General features: G+C 33.9%; 1 protein-coding gene and 1 long non-coding RNA gene across 3 annotated transcripts; both read left to right on the forward strand.

Annotated features, from left to right (window-relative positions):
- Positions 1-44: 44 nt before the first annotated feature.
- LOC143045617 (uncharacterized) lies at positions 45-9,304 on the forward strand. Of its 2 annotated transcripts, XR_012968984.1 has the most exons (3): positions 45-176; positions 597-663; positions 1,165-9,304. XR_012968984.1 is itself a non-coding variant. In XM_076218237.1 (2 exons), the coding sequence occupies exon 2, from the start codon at positions 3,331-3,333 to the stop codon at positions 3,991-3,993; it is 663 nt and encodes a 220-aa protein (XP_076074352.1). In that variant the 5' UTR covers positions 420-663; positions 1,165-3,330; the 3' UTR covers positions 3,994-9,304. The 2 variants fall into 2 exon arrangements, 1 of the variants encoding a protein (XP_076074352.1); XM_076218237.1 differs by lacking the exon at positions 45-176 and having other exon boundaries at positions 420-663.
- An 823-nt stretch (positions 9,305-10,127) lies between these two features.
- LOC143045618 (uncharacterized) lies at positions 10,128-19,155 on the forward strand. The gene is made up of 4 exons (XR_012968985.1): positions 10,128-10,329; positions 16,275-16,420; positions 18,038-18,277; positions 18,984-19,155. It is a non-coding gene; the product is annotated as an uncharacterized LOC143045618 (long non-coding RNA).
- Positions 19,156-23,096: the final 3,941 nt, after the last annotated feature.

Genomic DNA, 23,096 nt, shown 5'->3' on the forward strand with positions numbered 1-23,096 from the left:
CGTTCTTAGTTATTGGCGGTTAAGTTGAGTTTTCCTTTGTGTACCTTGGGGAGAATTTAACTGGACACTGGTCAGTGAAAGACGTCCATTATTGACTCAGATTATATTATATCAGAAAGCCATATTGACAGATTATATTTACTATATTCAGCTTTACAGTTTTCCAGACATGACTAGTAAGTTGCACTTCCTTCTTTATTAACATTTTGACACGAATTAATAGATTTGGTTAACTTTCTTATTTTCGAGTAAATACTCTTCAGATTGCATGTTTATAACATCGGAATGAAAGATTTGAATGAGCGTATTTTTGGTAAAGAAGCTAGGTCATATTTTTATAAAGTAATGTAATATTTGACGCTGATCATAGCGTAATTATGTATGTTTAGAGATATCGTAATAACAGTATTTTACGAATACTGCATGTAGAAAATGGCGGCATGTATGATAAGTTACAGTATATTGTGAAAAGAATATTCGAGATACATATTGTGTAATGCTATTTTTATATGGACGAATTGAATACCATTGTCATGTGATTAATATTTTATATAATTACGAAGAGTCCGTTCTTATTATTGTATTTTGGTTTTCAGGACTCTGATGTAGATTATTTACTTTGTGCCAAGTTCCTTATTTACTGGAGAACTCACTCCACAAGTGGTAAGCGCATTATGTGTAGTTTTTGTATTATTTTATACTATAGAAATGATAGTTAGTCATGGATTATTTCCATTGGCGATTTGCGCGTTTTTAGCAAATCAATGGCAGAATTTATGTGTCGGTATTCAGACATAGTAAATACTTTTTGAATGTTGTAATATTTATTAAGTTTAATTGTAATCTTTCATGTACTTTCGACAAGTAATTTTAAGATACATTTAATTCTATTTGGTTGTAAACGCAATGAAACTGGTTACCGTTATATTTAAATGTCGGTCAAAGAAACGGTTTGTTAAAGTACATGTGACATGTGATGTACATTTCACTACACGATTGAATGAATGAACATTCCATAGTAAATGTGTATCTACTGTTTATAGTAACACTATTATATTAGAAATTGTTTGAATTGTATTAAAATTGTCTGTGATATAATATGTATATAATATATTCTATATGTTACATAAACTATCATTAATGTTTATAATTTTGTTATTTCAGACTTTTTATTCTCTGGTAATAAAACCATCCGAACCTTAGAAAGTCTTCTAGCTATTAATTTACATCGGAAGAGACCTCTTTCACATTTGGCGCCCACGAAGTATTATGGAATGATGTGGTACAGAGAGATCCGTCAAATGTCCGATGTTCCATAATTATTGTTTTTCTACCCGTACCAATAGTGATATCATACATATTTTCCAGATCACATGCACGTGTTGATGTTTACCTCCGTTAGCCATGTGGATGTCCACCTGTATTTGTTTACATACATGTATACCGTATAACCGACTTAGAAGATTTTTGTACCGAAAGTTACTTTATTGTAACTTAGACTTTTTATTTTTCACTATTTGGAAACTTGACATTTGCTTTTGATTATTGTACATTGTGTTTGTGTATTGATTATTTGTGTTGGAAAATATTCTTATTAATAAGGTAGGCAATTTTACTTTATATATATTGTAGCTTGTATACAGCATAGTTTGCTGTCAACACTTAGTTTTTTTCACACATTTTTACACAAACCTGATTGAAAAAGACACTTTGATTTTTTTTCATTTACATCTAGGGTATAGTGTTATACTGTCACTGACTTAGTCTATGATTGATTGAAACACCACGTTTAGTGTGAACTGGTAGTGGTGCATCAATACTTACACTTAGTATACATTGACTTTAAAAAAAAACAATTTGGTGCATCAGTACTTGGTCATAGCACTTGACGTTTTGATTTTGTCATTTCATTATTTTTTTTTTATTTTCATACACACTTGCATTTACACAGTGACAGTTAGGTTATAGTGAGAGTTAGTTTGTACTGCTAGTAAAACCTTTTGTGACTTATACAGATTAAAATATACACAGAAAGCAACACTATCGTATACAGTTTTAGTATATATAACTTATACATTATGATGTGACACATCAACTCATAATGTTCTGAAATTGTATTCATCTAGATCGTAGAGTTATTATATATTGTTGGGAATTTTAGACTTGATTATACATATTTGTACTGAGTATAACTGAAATAGACTTAGCAAATCGTAAAAAGATTTTTGGAAACTGGTATTTTTTCTGCCAGTGGTATATTTGAGGTTACAGTTGTATTTTATTGTTTGATAGTTTGTTTACACAATATTTATCTGACATTAAGTATTAACTAGAGTTAGTTAATAGAACTGTATTTGATTATATATATATTGTGGTGTATTGATTATTGAGTATTGATTTCTTATAAATAGGTTGATTATAAGATTGATTTTGAATATTAATTATAGTGTGGTGGTATTAGACCTATCAGTTAATAAATACATAGGCATTATAAATACATGTAGTTGAACATATATTTTTTGAAACATGTTTTGATAAACCTAGCTTGATTATAGAGAGTGTAGAGTTAAGTATAGTTGTGAGGTTATACACACAGTTTAACAATTCTTGCATTAACACTTAGATTTAGCACATCAGATCATACTTTACTTGACTTGACCTTGCATACCGGAGGTGTAGTTGATTCTTTGTATTTCTGATTAGGACTTTGTGTCTGAGGTATACTTGACTTAGTTGTAGTTATTGCCCTTAGTTCTTTGATTGTGTACTTGATATTTACTGTGGTTGAAGCCAGTCTTGACTTGTTGCATTAGTCATTTGTTAGTCATTCTTCTTGACTGCAGTTTAGGTATTTGCATTTAGTGATTGATTGTTATTACTTGACTCTGTATACTGTAAGCAGTTGTATTTACAATTGATACAGAAGGGGAGATAATTTGAAATTATTTTTTTTGGAAATATTTTATTTGACTTGAATAATATTAGTGACCGGAATTTTAATCGTGTTTTATTTCTACAGTGTGTACTTTGTATGATATCGGAATTTTTATCGTGTTTTATTTCTACTATGGAGCCCACTGAGTACCAACCTGATACCCAGCAACAGTATGGTTCATCACGTAGACGACGTCAACATACAGGAACCACAGACAGAGAACCTACTGGGACAACGACTACTACCAACCAGTATAACCTGCATATCCACCTGCTCCGATTTCAACCTTTCAACCTATCATCTGTTACCGATGTGGTCAAGCCGGTCATTTTGCCTTTGCATACTGTGTCAGACTAGACCATTCCAGACAAGCATACAGCTACCAGCAGATCAACATGGAAGACAGAGCCTTTGCTTACCAACAACAACCACGTAAAGATACAACAGGTCTCATAGGCAGCACCAACGAAGTAACTGTCAAAATCAATGGTATGAAAGTAACAGCCTTACTGGATATTGGTTCAACAGTCAGCACAGTGAGTGAAGCCTTCTACAGAGAGTATCTTGTAGAACAACCCAAAGAGACATTGAACAGAATCCTCAACATTGAGTGTGCTGATGGTCAGAGTATGCCGTATCTTGGATACATTACAGCAGACTTAGAGTTGCCAGGTACATCACCAGATAGACAACAGCCATCCTTACTCCTAGTAGTACCAGACAGCACGTACAACAACACTGTACCACTACTCCTTGGAACGAATGTTCTCAACACAGCTATGAATGATGTTAAAACCCGTTTTGGAACCACATTTTTCCAAGATGCAGACTTATTTACACCATGGTACATCACTTTCCGCTGTTTATCATTACGAGAGAAAGAATTACAGAAGAGAAGTAACAGACTAGCAATCATCAAATGTGCAGAAGGCAAGACAGTACACATTCAACCAAACAAAGATATAGTACTTCAAGGTTACATGGACCATGATATACCATACCATCCTGTCTGTTGTTTGCTACAACCCACAAAAAGAGCTGCCATACCAACCGATTAAGACATTGCTCCATCATTAGTCTCCTACAGCTACAAAGATAATCGACTAGTACCAGTACACATCAGCAACATTACTACTAGAACTATCAACATTTCACCAAACGCCATCTTGTGTGAAGTACAGCCAGTTGCAGTTACTGACATTGAAACACCTGATACCAACAACCATGATGTACTGTATGATGTGAGTCTACCAATAGATCTACTAGATGATGAACAACTTGAACAGGGAAAGCAACTACTTCGTCAGTTTAGAGATGTCTTCAGTACTTCAGACACAGATATTGGTCACACTGATAGAGTTCACCACAGAATAGACTTGAAGGATGAAAGGCCATTTAAACAGCGACATCCCACCTGCAATGTTTGAAGAAGTTCGCACCCACCTTCAACAACTTCTGGCAGCTGGTATCATCCGTCGATCACATTCTCCATGGTCATCAAATGTAGTCCTGTGTAGAATGAAAGATGGGAAGCTAAGAATGTGCATAGACTATAGACAATTAAACAACCAGACTTTTCGGGACTCCTACGCACTTCCAAGAAGCGACGAGATCTTAGACACACTTGGTGGAAACAGCTTTTATACTGTACTTGATATGAAGCCTGGATATCATCAAGTGGAACTTGAAGAATCGCACTAACAGAGAACAGCCTTCACAGTAGGTCCGTTAGGATTCTATGAGTTAAATCGCATTCCATTTGGACTTGTCAACAGCCCAGCAACATACCAGAGCCTGATGGAAGATATCCTAGACGACCTGCATCTCAACATCTGTTTCATATACCTAGACGGCCTCATCATATTTTCTGACAGCTATGAGGAACACTTAGAACGTCTTGAGAGAGTCCTACAAAGATTACGTGAAAGTGGATTGAAGTTATCACCTAAGAAATGCGCCTTCTTCCAAGAGAAAGTGAAGTATATTGGCCACATTGTCTCCAAGCATGGTATTGAGCCTGATCCAGCCAAGTTAGTTAAAGTAAAGAATTTGCCAAAACCAACATCACCAGAAGAGGTTAGACAGTTTCTCGGCTTTGTTGGCTACTATAGAAAGTTTGTGAAAGATTTCAGCAAGATCGCCAGGCCGTTAAAAGATTTAATGCCAGCGCCACACAAGTCTAAGAGATGCAAGACCAACTATAAGCAACCATTAAACTGGATATGGGGTGAACAACAAAACAAAGCCTTTAACAACTTGAAGTCACACCTACGGAAGCCACCAGTACTTGGTTTTCCACGCTATAACCAACCTTTTGAGCTGCATACAGACGCTTCCATGCTAGGACTTGGTGCTGTACTCTACCAAGAACAAGACAACAAGAAAAGAGTCATAGCTTATGCCAGTCGTGGACTTAGTAAAGCAGAACGGAACTACCCAGTACACAAGCTTGAGTTCCTTGCATTGAAATGGGCTGTCACTGAGAAGTTTAAAGACCACCTCTACATGAATAAGTTCACTGTGCTAACAGACAACAACCCGTTGACATACGTCCTTACAACGGCCAAGTTAGATGCTACTGGACATAGATGGATTGCAGCCTTATCAGCATATGATTTCAACATCGTCTACAGACCAGGTAAAGCCAACGCTGATGCTGATGGTTTGTCAAGGTTACCAGGACTGCTCGGAAAGACCAACACTTCCAGCATGTGTACTGAATCCGTGAAGGTCATCTGTAACTTGCAGCACGTGCAGCCATACCTGCAATGTTTGTCAATGTCAACGATAACAGCTGATGATCCATCCTTGCCACCAAAGTCTATGGTCAACATCAAAACAGCACAGAAGAACGATCAGATGATGAAAGAATGGTTATACTGGATCCAAGAGTATAGAAAGCCAGTCAAACATCAGATAGAAAGAACGCCATGGAACATCTGGTTTATCAACAACTTTGACAAGCTAATTATTGCAGATGGCATACTTTACAAAGAAATCAACATTGACCAAGAGCCAGTGAAACAGCAAGTCTCACCAGAAGACTGTATTACCACAGTCCTTACAGCACTTCACGATGATATGGGACACCAGGGCCGTGACAAGACACTTTCACTAGTCAGAGATCGTTTTGTATGGTATGGTATGACCAGAGATGTCGAAAATTGGATAAGCCATTGCAACAGATGTATACGACGTAAAACACCAGCCAACAAGAAAGCACCACTCATCAACATAGAGTCTTCTCAACCGTTGGAACTTGTTTGCATGGACTACTTGTCATTAGAGAAATCAAAAGGCGGCTATGAAAATGTACTAGTTATCACCGACCATCTTACAAGATATGCCTTAGCTGTTCCAACTAGAAACTAGACTGCAAAAACAACAGCAGAAGCCTCCATTTTGTTGTTCACTATGGGTTGCCGAAGAGAATCCACTCTGACCCAGGCGCTAACTTTGAGACCAACATCATCGAGGAGTTATTTCACATCACTGGAATGGTGAAGTCGAGAACCACGCCACATCATCCTATGGGGAATGGCATGACAGAACGCTTCAATCAAACACTGCTCAGTATGCTTGGTACTTTTGAAGGAACACAAAAGAAGGATTGGAAGTCGCACATAGCTGGACTCGTCCATGCATACAATTGTACTCGACAAACAACAACTGGCTTTTCACCATACTACTTGATGTTTGGAAGACCACCAAGATTACCAGTGGACATTGCCTTTGGTTTAGACATAAACTGCAAGAAAGAACCAGCAACGAAGTATGTTGATGCCATAAAATAGCGACTCAAGAAGGCTTACGAGTTGGCAACAAGATCAGCAAGAACAGCACAAGAAAGACAGAAGTCAGGTTATGACAAGAAAGTTAGAGGAGCCATTCTGCAACCCGGCGACAGAGTACTTGTCAGAAGAGTAGCCTTCGACAGTAAACACAAGATTGCTGACAAGTGGGAAGAACACCCGTACCTTGTTGTTTCACAGCCAAACAACAACATCCCAGTGTACGTGGTTCAGAGAGAAAATGGAGAGGGAAAGAAGAGAACACTACACCGAAACCTTCTACTCCCGATTGGATTCCTGCCGAGTGATAAAGAAAAGAGAAAGGATCCTGCACCTGTAGCCAGGCAGAAAGTGAGACAGCCTACCAGGAAACAACCGACACAGCCTGAAGGCATCGAGCAGATTGATGAAACGTAATCAGATGAAGAGTCGGAGCAGGATTACTATGTAATTGTGTCTCAGATGAGCCCACAGAGCAACAGTGACAATGATGCTACAAGTGTGGAAGTGGACCAGACAACAGGTACTCTCAATGCTACTGGTGACGGCTATGTTAGTGTTGAGAGAGGACAGGGCTCTGGTTTTGGAGGGGACGCTCTTTATTAGCCGAGGCGAATGCTGGAGAACCAACCCCTGTAGTTGACGATGGTAATGGTACAGCGACGGGCCATGAGGATGAAGATGACACTTCAGATATGGTAGATGGCAGTGCGCTGACTGACACATCACTTGGACCGGCAGATGCACCCACAGAAGCTCAGACAGAACAACCAACACCACCACCACAGAGACAACGACAACGTCGTATATTGCCAACACCACCACGACATTCACCAGATTCACCAGTTACTCGACCCCAGAGAGAACGCAGACCACCAGCTTATCTCACGGACTACGTCACCACGTCAAAACAGGCCACAACACAGCCGGACTGGTTGAGGAGAGTTAACTGGTTACTACATCAAGAAGAGAATGGTAGATTTAAAGGACAAAAGACAGAGCTTTCTAGAACCATTATGAAGATTATGGAGACTGACCTTTATTGTTCCATCATGTCGAGGACGCCATGCCTTCTGGAGAGGGGAAGACAGTTCTTATGATTTGGAAGTCATTTTTTCAACAGAGGGGTGGATGTAGCAGAGTGATTTTTCATGCTTCATAAACTATGTAATTTGCACTTTTGAAATCATTGATTTATATTAAAAAATAAATTATCAAATTCTAATTGAGTCTTTAGTTTAATTATTTCACTCTTGCAAAGTATTTTTACTAAAGGATATTTATCCTTTATGATTGATTTAGTATATAATTTACGTATTGAGTAATGTTACTCATACATATTCATGGGGGTTGAAATTGAACTCTTGTTTTGATTGGTTCTTAGTTATTGGCGGTTAAGTTGAGTTTTCCTTTGTGTACCTTGGGGAGAATTTACCTGGACACTGGTCAGTGAAGGACGTCAATTATTGACTTAGATTATATTATATCAGAAACCCGTATTGACAGATTATATTTGCTATATTCAGCTTTACAGTTTTCCAGACATGACTAGTAAGTTGCACTTCCTTCTTTATTAACATTTTGACACGAATTAATAGATTTGGTTAACTTTCCTATTTTCGAGTAAATACTCTTCAGATTGCATGTTTATAACATCGGAATGAAAGATTTGAATGAGCGTATTTTTGGTAAAGAAGCTAGGTCATATTTTTATAAAGTAATGTAATATTTGACGCTGATCATAGCGTAATTATGTAATGTTTAGAGATATCGTAATAACAGTATTTTACGAATACTGCATGTAGAAAATGGCGGCATGTATGATAAGTTACAGTATATTGTGAAAAGAATATTCGAGATACATATTATGTAATGCTATTTTTATATGGACGAATTGAATACCATTGTCATGTGATTAATATTTTATATAATTACGAAGAGTCCGTTCTTATTATTGTATTTTGGTTTTCAGGACTCTGATATAGATTATTTACTTTGTGCCAATTTCCTTATTTACTGGAGAACTCACTCCACAAATGGTAAGCGCATAATGTGTAGTTTTTGTATTATTTTATACTATAGAAATGATAGTTAGTCATGGATTATTTCCATTGGCGATTTGCGCGTTTTTAGCAAATCCATGGCAGAATTTATACGTCGGTATTCAGACATAGTATATACTTTTTGAATGTTGCAATATTTATTAAGTTTAATTGTAATCTTTCATGTACTTTCGACAAGTAATTTTAAGATACATTTAATTCTATTTGGTTGTAAACGCAATGAAACTGGTTACCGTTATATTTAAATGTCGGTCACAGAAACCGGTTTGTTAAAGTACATGTGACATGTGATGTACATTTCACTACACGATTGAATGAATGAACATTCCATAGTAAATGTGTATCTACTGTTTATAGTAACACTATTATATTAGAAATTGTTTGAACTGTATTAAAATTGTCTGTGATATGATATATGTATAATATATTCTATATGTTACATGAACTATCATTAATGTTTATAATTTTGTTATTTCAGAGTTTTTATTCTCTGGTAATAAAACCATCCGAACCTTAGAAAATCTTCTAGTTATTAATTTATATCGGAAGAGACCTCTTTCACAAAATTATAAAGTATTGTTTTCCTTGATACTTGTTTCAGCCTGAATATATTACGCAATATGTAAGAGCTGCCGGAATGTTGATATGTTTTAAGGTTCATCATAACAAACAGAATTGTTGAAGAATAAAAAAATGGCCAACTTTTCAATGCCCTCAAAATTATATTATATCATATCCAAACATTGATTTCTAGTTGTTTCCTATAAACATTCATCCCATTTTGTATAATAATCCAATGGCAAAAGCATAAGACGTTATTGATTAAAAGTTATCAAAAAAAGAAATCAACGCTAGATTTTTTCATACACAGCTCTGGGAAAAAAATGGGACGCCTATATACGAGGGTTTCAAATATATATTAAATAAATTTACAATACCTTGGGTTTACATCTATGGGATACAAGACTTGAAAATGTCCTTAGATTGGGATAAATGAATTAAAATGTCAATTTGCGTACCAACATGTGAGAAATCATGGAGGTGGCCATTTTTTTCAGCGTAGTGCAAAAGTTACTTTATCAATATTATTAACCTTTCAAAAGTAGGATTATTTTTCGGTAAAATTGATTTTTTTTTCAACAAACGGAACATGTTAGCCGTATTCAATGCACAATCACAATTTCAATTACCATGTAAAACCTAAATTATAAACATGTGTAGCAGTTTGTTTTGATTTGTCTTCGTCTCTACTTTCTTTTTAAAGTTCAATATTCCTACGCACAATTATAATGATGGATTTTTTATGATGAACAAAATATTATTTAATTAATCATACAAAAATTCACAGTGATATGTTTGTTGGTTGGAAACGATCATAAATTCTATAAATTATCCGTATTTTTGTAGGGAATATTTAGGCGTAGTGATATCCTGATTTTACCGGAAGTTGTTGCCAGGCTGATCACAGATCTTCACAAAGTGAAACCTAATGAAATTTAGTAAAACAGTTATTAATATTTGAAAAACAGATTGAATTGTGGTAAGATACTATGTTTTTTGTTGAAATGCATGGACTGATTACAAAACCATTCATCGATCTCCCATGAAGCCCATGTTATGTCCGTTGATCTATTGATCATGTATGACGAGGTCATACAATATTTATTGTTATAAATGAATTTTGTTTTATATTACAGCATATACAGTTATCTATTTTACATGAAAGATTAATAAAAATATAATTTAAAAAAAAGTGTGTGTTGTTTTATATATATTTTAAGTTCCACTTTCTATGGAGAGCATCTGGTTGCCTTTACAATAGGTTACATTGTAGACAGTTATTTTCAATTTATTTATTGTGGTTTACACAATGGCAAGAATAAAGAAAGAGTCCCGAATATTTGGTTTAGCTCCTGGTAAACACAGAGCAAAACGACAAAGAATACGAGTAGGTTCAGGCAATGTAAAACATGTGTTCAAGTGTACTTTGAAAGAGGGGGCTGGAGTTAGAATTATAAAGAAGCGTAGAGCAATTGCTAACAACAGAATGATTATGAAACTATTAAAGCCAACTATAAAGAAGAAATTCCAGGTGTACAGGTCTGTCGATGGAGTACTCAGAAGTGTTGAAATTAACAATATAGCTGCAACAGGATACAGAATAATCAACTTACAGTGTTTGCAAAAACATGTTTCCGAGATAACATGTCATGCTATTCTTTGTGATAAAGCAAGAGAAAAGGCTATTTCAGGTGCAGTTCCAATAATTTTGGAATCTCAGGTAGCTCATTTTGGACTAGCTGTAATTCTCGCTGCCAAATGTACGGGATGTGGAAAAAAATTTCATTTTGAGACTAGCCCCAAATTGTTAAACGGTGGAACACGTCACTATGACATCAATGTCAGAGCTGTGTGGGGTTCAATAGTAAGCGGGAACGGTTTAGCTCATCTAAATGAACAATTGGCAAGCATGGATTCCCCAACTATGGCACAGAACACATTCAGTGTTATCGAAAAAGAAATAAATCAGTGGTGGAAAGTGATGGTAGAAGAAGAAATGGCATCAGCCATAGACTTGGAAAAAAAGATAGCAATAGAAAAGAATAGATATCATGAAGGTGTGCATAATTTTAATACAGTTATTCACAGATATAGGAATATGTGGTGTGAGTGCCAATGAGACAACTCTCCATCCAAATAACAATTTAAAAAAAGTAAACCATTATAGGTCAATGTACGGCCTTCAACACGGAGCCTTGGCTCACACCGAACAACAAGCTATAAAGGACCCCAAAATTACTATAATTATTGAAAAATGACAATCATTATAAAATAAAATTAAAAAAAAACTAAACCAAAAAGTGTAATAGTTACATTTGTAAAATATACAAAATGTAGGATAATTATTTAATGGGTGTAGTTGCACTTCTTAATTTTAGACATTAAATGTCCATTGATTTTCATAGGTTTACAACCCCAATATAATAATTATAGAGCGGAACAGTCCTGTATTTCATAACAGTATCCCTTACATGATTGATCGATTTATTATTGTTTGAATAATGTTCAATAGCAACTATAAAATTTATGTTGTAAGAGAAAGATTTATATTTTTTCTAAAGGGGGGGAGGGGACACCCACTTTTGCTGAAAAAAATAGTTGATTATTTAGGGAATCAATGAAGCATGACCAGAGTTGGCCCCCTCTAAGGCAGTTAAAGGGTCCCTAGTTATGAAACTTCCACTTTCTGCCACTTAATAAGGTTGGTGGACAATGACGATATAATGAATAATAAATTTTTATAAAGAAAATATATCTTCATACAAAGAACTAACCTTCCAGAATGTAAAAAATCACCAAAAGCAAAAGGCCCATTAGCACCTGTATTATAGGGGCCCAAATAAACATTGACAAGTATTTGTTATTGCAATGTATTGGGCTCTACATAATATTTTTTAATAATTTAAAAGTCTTCACGATAAATTTATAATCTACAGAACTGAATGTCAATTTCATTAAATATTTAGCAACATTTATTATTATGTTGGCCTGTACAGATGATTTTTACAAGCAGAAATTTAAGAAACTTTGGTGATTGGCCAGTTGTTTAGCACAAAGATTGTGATTTTATTTAACTGGAATAAGGCTCCGCAATTAATATGGCCCCTAAAAACTTGTTACATTGGTTATTCAGGGTACAGAGACCATAGGACTCAGTGTAGTATCAACACATCGCACAAGATTCACATTTGTAACGTCCATTCTGATTTTATATTGGATTAATCCGATTTCATATGTATAAAATAACACTCATGGTCATTCATCCTGTTTTATCAAGAGCTGATAATACACATATATGATTTGATGACACAAGCAACCCCCCTTTTGTCAGATACATACTTTATACAAAAATGGTAAATAAGTATTAAAACAGTTGGGAACCATCAAACAGATTAAATCAACCACAGAAAACTAATTATAACTTATTGAACATCCAGTGGCATATATTTCTGTAACTTATTGAACACCCAGTGGCATATATTTCTTGCATATTCCTGGACAATTACAGTATTACAATTTGACCAAGAAATTCTATATCACAAAGGGAATGTTGGGATTGAGTTTGGGCGTAATTGTCCAATTCATGAAGAAATTACGGGCCGAAAAATGTGGAAAAACAAGCATACTAAACGCAGAATTATACACAAGAAACTGAAATAAAAATCAAACAAGATTAACAAAGGCCAGATGCTCCTGAATTGTGACACGCCAAAATTGCGGCGAGGTTAAACATGTTTATGAGATCGCAACCCTCCCCCAATACATGTACCTCTATTATAACAATACGCACATTAAATTTCAGTTCAAAAGAAGTCCGAGTCTGATATTAGAAGATGTAAAAAAAATAAACAAATAAAACAACAATTATACATAAATAACAACATACTACTAGCAGTTAACTGACATGCCAGCTTCAGACCTCAATTAAACTGATTGAAAGATTATGTTTTCATCATATGAATATCAGGCACAATCCCTCCTGTTAGGGGTTTAGTATCATACTATCATGACTTTAATAAAGAAAAAAAAATAAATAAACATTTCCTTCTAGATATTCCATCCATAACAGTTATTTGTGATGGTGGATGGAGCAAAAGGTCGCACAAGCACTCATATAATGCTCTTGGAGGCGTTGCCGTTGTAATTGGTGCAGAAACTAAAAAAATCTTGCACATAGGTATCCGAAATAAATACTGCTACATTTGCAATAGATGTAACTCCCTAGGAATAACACCTAAAGACCATGAATGCTTCAAAAACTGGACTGAATCAAGTCAATCTATGGAGTCTGACATAATTGTGGAAGGTTTTTTGAAGGCTAACGATTTTGGAGTCCGTTATATGCATTTTATTGCAGATGGCGACTCATCCATTCATGCACAAATTATGGAACGTGTACCTGTTTGGGGAAAATTTGTTCAAAAGATGGAGTGTGCTAATCATATTACAAAGTGTCTTAGGGGTAATTTAGAAAATTTAGTAAATGAAAATCCAAGTTATAAAGGTAAAGGCAAGTTGTGCAAAAGGACAAGAATAAGAATTGTTAGTGCTGTCCGGTGTTCCATAAGAAGAAGGTCCTCCGAAAAAAATAAAACACTAGCCATCAAAAATTTAGAACACGATATTAGAAATACAACATCACACATCTATGGTGATCACACTAGATGCAATGAAGATTTTTGCAAGGTAAAACAGACTTTAGATAAAAACCACAGTAATGGAGCACAAACAGATGCAGTTGATGATGATAATGATGATGATAATGGTGATGATGACATTTTTCTCCAACAATCGGAAATGTGGACTCAAGGTACATCCTTACAGGCTCAAGAGCAGTCAAGAGGCTCCTACATGCTTTCCAATTCTGATTTACAATCTGGAATGAGACAGGATCTTGCTCTCCTCCTGAACAATGTTGCACGTAAGGCTAGGTCTTTATTAGGTAACTTTACAACTAATTTGGCGGAGTGTTGGATGCATATGAGAACAAAATTTGATGGCGGAAAGATACTTAACCACTGCAATAGAGGATCATGGCATACAAGATGCTATGCCACTGCTTTAAGATTTAACAAAGGGCCAACTTGGTCTCCAAATGTGTGGGAGCAAGCTACCGAATCAACATCTGGTGCATATTTTGAAAAACTATATGAACAGCGCAAACAATGCATTAACAATAACAATACCACCAAAGACAAGTGCACTATTAAACAAAACCGATGGAAAAGAAAGATGTCATCAATAAAAGAATCAAATACCAAGAAAGCAAAACAACATAATGGAAAAGAATCTTTGCAGGTCGAAACAGATATTGCGTCTGAAGAATTAGAAAAATTAAAAGTTAACTATTTGAATAAAAACATAGATATTCCTGAAACTGAAATCATCAAAATTGAAAAAAACACTACGTCTCAACTATGTTCTGAAATTTGGAAAGATGAAAGAAAAAAACGCATTACAGCATCAAATTTTGGCTCAGTTGTAAAAAGAAATTCAAAAATTAAAATAGCACCATTGATTAAACAACTCCTGTACAGTATATTCAAAGGCAACAAAACTACAAGAATTGGATTAAAAGAGGAAAAAGTTACCATTACTGAGTATGTCAATATTAAACAGAAACAAAATATACACACCAAGGTTGAACAATCAGGACTTGTCATTGACAAACATCATAAATTTTTAGGAGGAAGTCCAGACGGTGTAGTCACTGAAAACAATGCTAAAGGACTAATTGAAATTAAAAATCTAGTTCATGACAAGAATATTAATTTGACACAAGCTTCAATGTCAGTAAAAAACTTTTGCCTAGAAAATATATCAAACAACTTAAAACTGAAAACAAACCATAACTATTACTTTCAATGCCAGGGTTTGTTGAATGTATGCAATTTACCATGGATAGATTTTGTGGTGCGAACATTAAATCCGTATGATATACATATAGAAAGAATATATAAGGACACAGTACTTTGGCAAACCAAGATGATACCTAAATTAACAGCATTCTACCATAATGCTTTACTTCCAGAGTTAGTTTCACCACGCTACAATAAATATCCTGGAATAAGAGAACCTGGCATATGGTTAAGGAAGTGTTTGACACGGTTATTTTGCTTTCTTTTTAACGTGTAGAAATAATCTTCCACATGTACAGTCATGTCCCCCCAAAAAATCCAATATTGTACTTATATATGTGAATATTGATATAATCAAAAGTAACATATATAATAGCTAAATCTTTTTAAGGTGAAGTTTACCTTAGAGAGTTTTGTACTTAGTTTGTTTATAAATATATATATGGAGAGTTGGATGGGGAGTTGTCTCATTGGCACTCATACCACATGTTCCTATATCCATATATTAATTTTAAGTAAAAGTATATATACAAATTTTTAGTAAAAAAAATGGTTAGTAAATATAGCATTACCAAAGCATTGACTATTTAACTGTTGAAATCCATTTAGTCAAATACTGTAATGTATTTGGAACTGATGTATATGTAGACAGGGGAACAACAATAGTGTTAAAATAAGGCTGATTTTTTTTATCTCTTTATTGATGCATGCAATATAGGCATTCAGAGTTTTCACACAATGCAGAAAATAGTATAAAGCAAGGAGTAATTAATACTAGAACAACTATGCCAATTTTTTAATTGTATAATGTGAATAAAACTGAATTATTTGGCTTGATATAATTGTGGCTTTGTCCACTTAATATATTAAAATTATGATGGTACCATACATTTTGTTCAGATATTTTGCACAACACAATTAAAAAAGATAGGCAATGTAAAATTTCCTATTGTGCACTGTACAAATTAAAGTATGTTAAAATATTATGATCGACTATTAGAACATTAGAAATAAAAAATCAACAACCATCAGTAATTAGTTTTTACATTTTCCTTTATTATTTCAGTACACTGAGGTACCATATTTAGGGAGCGCTTCAAGTCAACAGACATCTGGTAAAGTGAAGACAAGACAGAGAAAATCCTTGACCATTGAAAGTGACACAGAGATAGATGAACCAGTGGTAACAACTACCAGTAAAATTGTTAAAAGGTATAATTATTATCCAGGTGTGTTGATAAGTCGTTATCCTAAGGCTATTTTTTTCTTATTTTTTCTGTAGACTTAGCTTTCATTTTTTTATTACCATGCATTGCCAAGCTTGGTAACTCATAATTATTTGGTGTACGATGCTGTCCCATACTGAACCTTCTGACCTTGTTTGTTTACATTTAAATTTCAATGGCGTCAAAATCACGTGATGACAATTCGTTCTACCCAATCAAATTGCTCTACTGTCAATTAGGGGATTTTTCAGTCTACGGCAATTACGTTATTTCTTTGTGGGATATTGCTTCAAAATAGTTTGCAATAATTTTGGGTTTTATACAACAGGAAAACTATTTTTTTGCCATCCCTTTTAACATCAATGGAATTCTGTATGAATATTTACCTACAGTGATGATGGTCAGAATATCGATCTTTTTATAATGAATAAAAAGAAAATTGTATGAAAAATGAATGTATATTGTTTTTTATTAACCTACTCTATATTCCTGTACAAAATTATGGCATGGGCATCGTTTTTTCAATTAGGTTTCCTTTCATTTTGGTTGGGCTTTTTCCGCGGGAAAATCGCAAAAGACGTAAGGAGCATGTCATTTTAAAATTCCTAAAAATACGATTTGCTTGACCTGTATTGCCTGCCACAAGATTGATGACGCTGAATGGAATGTACACAAAGCAATGGAGGCCGAAAGTGGGATTTTGTGAAGTTCTAGAATGTTTTTAGACATTCGGAAGTCGGGATTGAAACGGGCATTAGAAAATTGGCATTTTTTAGCAATAATTGAGAACAACAATGAAAACTTGCCTTCAGAAATGTTTTTTTATTCAAAAATGCAGAAAAAACGTATTCTCCTCTGTTTTTCTACGCCGGAAGTAGCGTAGTGACGTCAGTGCGGAGTTTCCCCGTGTGTTGAGTTCAAACACAAATACCTAACGAACTGACAAGATGAACGATTTCAGACTACGGTAGGATATACAATATAACATTATTTAAATGTTTACTAAAAATCAAAAGTAACAGTACATTTTGTATGGTTGCAAAAGACATTGGAATAATGCGAAAGAGTTTTCAAATCATAATTTCAAAATAAACAGACAGCAGCATGGCAAAAAAAATAAGTTATAAAGACAACTTCTCACAAAACACAACATAGAAAACTAAAGACAAGCAAAACCAACCCCACCAAAAACTGGGTTTGAACTCTGATCGTCTTGCGGGGTAAGCAGATCCTGTTCCACATGTGGCACCCATCATGTTGCTATTTTTACTACAAACCTGGTGCTAGTCAGTTAATTTTCAGAAAAAAAGGATTAGCATCAAGTAGAAAAACAAGTGTTTTGGATGAAAATATCTTACTTATAACTATACAATAAAGTTTCAATAAATTTAAGGACAATTTTCATATACCTCAGGTGATTAAAAGGATAGTTATGGCCTACGTATACACAAATTAAAGTTGTCCCTTATCAGTGTTAACACATATAAATGTTGATTTATTATATTAACAAAAAATGCCATCATCCCATGTACTTATATGATAAAAATTGTTATTAAAATTGTTAGTGAAGATTAAAAATAATTAATTTTTCTTTTATTTTCAGATCAAAACGCAAATGTTCTGAACCAAAATTTGTAGGGAGAGAAATATTACATGAATGAGTGGAGGAAAACAGCAACAGAAAGTGGTATAAAGGCAGGGTAATTTCTGTAATCCAGAATAAAGATGGAGACAAAGATGCTGTATATGAAGTTCTATATGAAGACTGTGATGAACCTTATGAGATTGATCATTTGTTAGAGGATTTTACAAATTCCTCTTTGAAATTGATTGATTTATAGATGTAAGTACAATATGATAATTTAATGTGCACCAATAGCTTCATGAAGATGTTTTTCTCACAAATAATTTAATTCTACAACAATACTACAAAAATATCAATGTCTCAGCTTGATCTAGATAATCAAAAAAATAATCCAAACAAAGAAACAAGCAATATTTCAAATATAAAATGTATATGACATTGGTGGTATGATTACCAGAGAGAACAATATAATCAAGAAACAAAAAACTATTGATTCAAACAAACTATGTTCAATGTATGGCCTTTTGCATGGAACAAATGCACATAGTTCATAATGTTTTGCTAACTGTTGGTATACATACTTAAATTTAATATGTAAAAAGGGAGGTAATAAGCATTAAAAATTATATTTTCTGATTTTACCCAAAAAAAAAACAAGATATTTCCTTTATCCAATGATGTAGTTAATTGCTTTTGTAAAATACCGTTCAATTTAAGCACCGACCAAGTTAACTTTCTAACTTCATTTATATTATATAACATTTTACCATTAAATGATTTTTGAAAACATGCTTTCCATACTTTTCCCAAAAGTAGTTCCAAGATGGAAGATTTCATATATTTTTTCAAATAAAAACCAAACACTAACATTAGAATTTAATTGAAATCAAGCAATTAATGCATTAAATAACCTTGGTAGCACATAGATATAGTTACAAAGAATGTTTTTGTTTATTTTTCATAGTTTTAGAAGACAGAAGATATACAGGGCATTTTTTCTACAAAAGGACTTACATTAGGTATTATATTACTTTTGTTTGACATTTTATATTTAAATCAATGTGACAATATGATAGTAATGACCATGACGAACACATTGATATGTAATAAGTCATAAATTGTTGAGCAGAAATATTTTTAAATATTTTTTTTTTATTTTTTCAAAAGTTTGTTATGATGAACCTTAAATACATTTTGAAATACTGACATAATGGTGAATTAAGTGAAGCTCGTTTTCAATATAACTTTATCATTGACAAATGATTTAAGAAATAAATGGAACTAAAAAACAAGACAATCTTGATTATATAAAGGAAAAAGAAAAACAATGAAAGAAATGAAAAAAAAATAATAACAACAATAAATTAGAACACTTCAAGTGACGAATAGTATACATGTTGTTTTCAGATTTTGAAATACATAGACAGTTTGAAAACTGGTTCAAGTAACGGAACGTCATTACAGCAGTTCTAAATAATTTTAAAGTATATTTTTATTGATAGTATGTGGAAATAAAGAATTTATAAATTTTAAGTGCGTTTAAATTAGGAAACTTTTACGGTGTACGTTTTCTAATTACTAGCTATTGATTATGGGTTGTATAATTGTAAACAGTATATTAATATCATAAAAAAGAAAAAAAAAATGTAATATAAAATTTCCCTGGAGGCTGAGTAAATGGGTTATTTAATGATAAAGACTACTAAAACAGGCAGTGCAAAACATTTAAATTACGTACATTGAGTTAATGATCTATAACCTTTTTGAAAATTTATAATTATCAGCTAGTTAATTATTTATGCACTATCTCGAAAGCAATCGAAAACTTATTTCATCATGAATATTTAAATATCGCATTAGGGCTTGTACTTTCAACATCTTTTGTAGGTTTGTAAAAATTAGTCTGATTAAATTTCCCCTATCAAGTGAATCATTTAAGTATGCAAAAAAGCGACGTCTGCGTAATTTCGAATAAAAACTTAAGTTTATATATCCCTGGTAGTAAAGTTTGATTATTAATTTTCACGTCAAATTCAATTTGATTAACGTTATCTCATATTCAGGAATTTGTTTCTGTTTGATGCGTAAAACAATAACAATGTTTCACCATTGTGCTAATAATATGTTTGACTCGTATCATCTGAGTTACGAATGCTTACATGTGCATTCTTCAGCAGTTTGTATTTCCTACTGTTTAAATAGTCCTTAAAACATAATGAAATACTAATCTTTTGAAAGAATTGATCTCATACTGGATTGAATAGGACCTTAGAATTAAAGTCTATTTTCGACACGAAATAATATGTCTCCTCGGTTTCGATCTGTCCAAGTGGACAAAGAAAAGAACATCAACTTTGAAATAATTTGATCTTAATTTTAAATTTGAAGATACAAAACTCTCTCCTTTATTGTCAATTTAAGTCAACCTGCAAGAGGGAATTCATCAAACAAGAGGCTCATAAGAGCCTGATATCGCTCACCTGCAATTTAAGTTTCAGAAATTTAACTCATTTGCAGATCTTATTTTGCTCAACATTTTTTGCCATTTACACTGTCTCCATATCTATTATTATATTAAAGATGATAACCAAAACGTGTATAATATCATAAAAATAATAAACCATTTCGGACATTAACCCTTCAATGGTAAGTCCAATTTGTCTGAAATTTCAAAACAGATACATTTCGACTTATTCATTACTTTATCCTCAATGCTTTTCAACTTCGTACTTTATTTGGCATTTTTAACTTTTTGGGATTCGAGTGTCACTGATGAGATTTTTGTAGACGAAACGCGCGTCTGGCGTATATACTAAATTTGGTCCTGGTGTCTATAATGAGTTTATTTAAATTCATGTGACTTTTGCTCTAACTGCTATAGTTTTTGAGATAAAAGACAAAAACTGCATTTGAACCATATGTTCTATTTAAAGCCTCAGAGGCAATGTTTGTTGATGAATCAAAATTTGGGATACAATTGCTTAACCAGTTACAGTAAGGCATATTCAGTTAAAGTTAAGAAGTATTAGGCTTCTTTAACCATTCAACTATTTGGATATCAAATCTATGGAAAATACTGATTACATACATATAAAAATATATGACACAAATAATAGGCATATTTAATAAGAAAGCAAGTAAAAGGGGATGGTAAAATTACGTATATTGCTGTCTAACATTAGTACTTATCCAGTGACAAATCTCATTTTGAAGTGTCATTTCAAGAAAAGGTAGAAAAAACTCTCACAGCATATCAACGTCCTACTTCACTCTTAGGAAGATTTTATAACCATTTGGATCCTCTTTATTGAGCTCCTGCAAGTCTCTCATACTTTTGATATTGCCACCTTATTATAGACTTTCCGTTTTGAATTTTCCTAGGAATTCAATATTTTTATGGTTTTACTTTATACTGCCCAAACATGCAGTGATCACCATGTCAGCCACTGCCTCACCTAGATTTATAGGTGCCTTTTGCTGTCTACACCTTCTAGTTAGTCATCTACGCTCTCTTCAAGCTCCTTCACAGTTATTAACCTGTAACTCTGGAGTTATAAGCAACTTCCCGACTAATCCAACTGCTTTGTGTCTATGTTCATATTTCGCAGGTATGATTTCACTCAGACCTCCTATGAACTACTGAATCTAACCAAATAAACGGACAGTGTGTCCAAGGGACACATATAATGCCTCAGCTTGCATATAACTTTATAAAGTGTCAATGACCAAGATTGGTGAAGGTGGCGCCACGGACTGAAAAGGGTAACACTTAATGCCTCCCCGATGCAGCGGATCATATAAAAGAATGCAGACGTTTTGATACTGAAATTGTACATACTCGACCAATTCCCGACTATCCGTACGAATATAGTTGATTTGGTCTAGCTAGTCGAGTACCGACCGTGTAGAGATCGTGAATTGGTCGGAATGATTAAATATGTATTCAATAAGTGGATGGGTTGTAATCTTGATAGAATCATTAAGGAGTCGTGAATGGTCGAGTTTAAGTCGTGTATAGTCGGGTAGCAGTCGGGTAGAAGTCGTTAACAGGCCTGATCACGAATTTGGTTACGCTTGGTCGTGGAAATTTGGATAATCGGAATCATCGAGTTGATCTGATCGGCAGTGTGAACCTTGCTTAAAGGGACGATTGACAATTTTGGTAATATTACTTTTTTGTAGACCTTACTTTCCTGAAGATGTTTGCCGTTGACAGATTTTCTTTATCTTAAATAATATTCAAGATAATAACCAAAAACTGCAAAATTTCCTTAAAAATCAATTCAGTAGCAGCAACCCATCAATGACTTGTTCGGTTCGTCTGAAAATTACAGGGCTGATAGATCTCGACCTATTGAATATTTTTACCCCATTCGAGATGTACTCTAAATTGTTTAGTGTTTGAGATATAAGCCAAAAACTGCATTAAATTTGCAAATTATATTCTCTAATTTTCTCGCTTGACGGGGTAAAAAAGCGAGACATAGATATGTTGTTTCCGTCGTCGGCGATGTCAACAACGTATTAGTTTGTGATGTGGTCCAGTTTATGGTGAACCACTAGTGGTAAGTCAAAGATATTAAGTATGCACATGTATTAGTTTAGCACATTTCGTTACTATGCAGATTATTTGGCCCCGCACCTTAAGTCATGGTCTACTGAATTTGCTTAGTTAATATGTATTAGTTTGGGTTTAGGTTTGTTTAATTAGGGAACTAATGATAAATAAAGGCAACAGTAGTATACCGCTGTTCAAAATTCATCAATCGATAGAGAAAAAACAAATCCGGGCTACAAACTAAAACTGAGTGAAACGTATCAAATATATTGATCAGTCAATAGTATTTGGTATGCAGTTGTATTAGCATTGGCTCATCTCATGTTCATGGAAATTGTTTATCCATGTACCTTAAGTCATGGTTCATTGACTTTAAATATTTTTTTCATGTTTCATGTTAAAGTTTTGCTATTTTAATTCCAACATTTGCATTATCGAAATTACAAAAAGCGAGACATATCTCTGTGATAACAGTTCATAAGTCATGGTGGCTATATTTGTTGATGGATCAAAACTTCG

This window comes from Mytilus galloprovincialis, chromosome 9 (assembly GCF_965363235.1).
Source record: "Mytilus galloprovincialis chromosome 9, xbMytGall1.hap1.1, whole genome shotgun sequence".
NCBI classification, from domain to species: domain Eukaryota; kingdom Metazoa; phylum Mollusca; class Bivalvia; order Mytilida; family Mytilidae; genus Mytilus; species Mytilus galloprovincialis.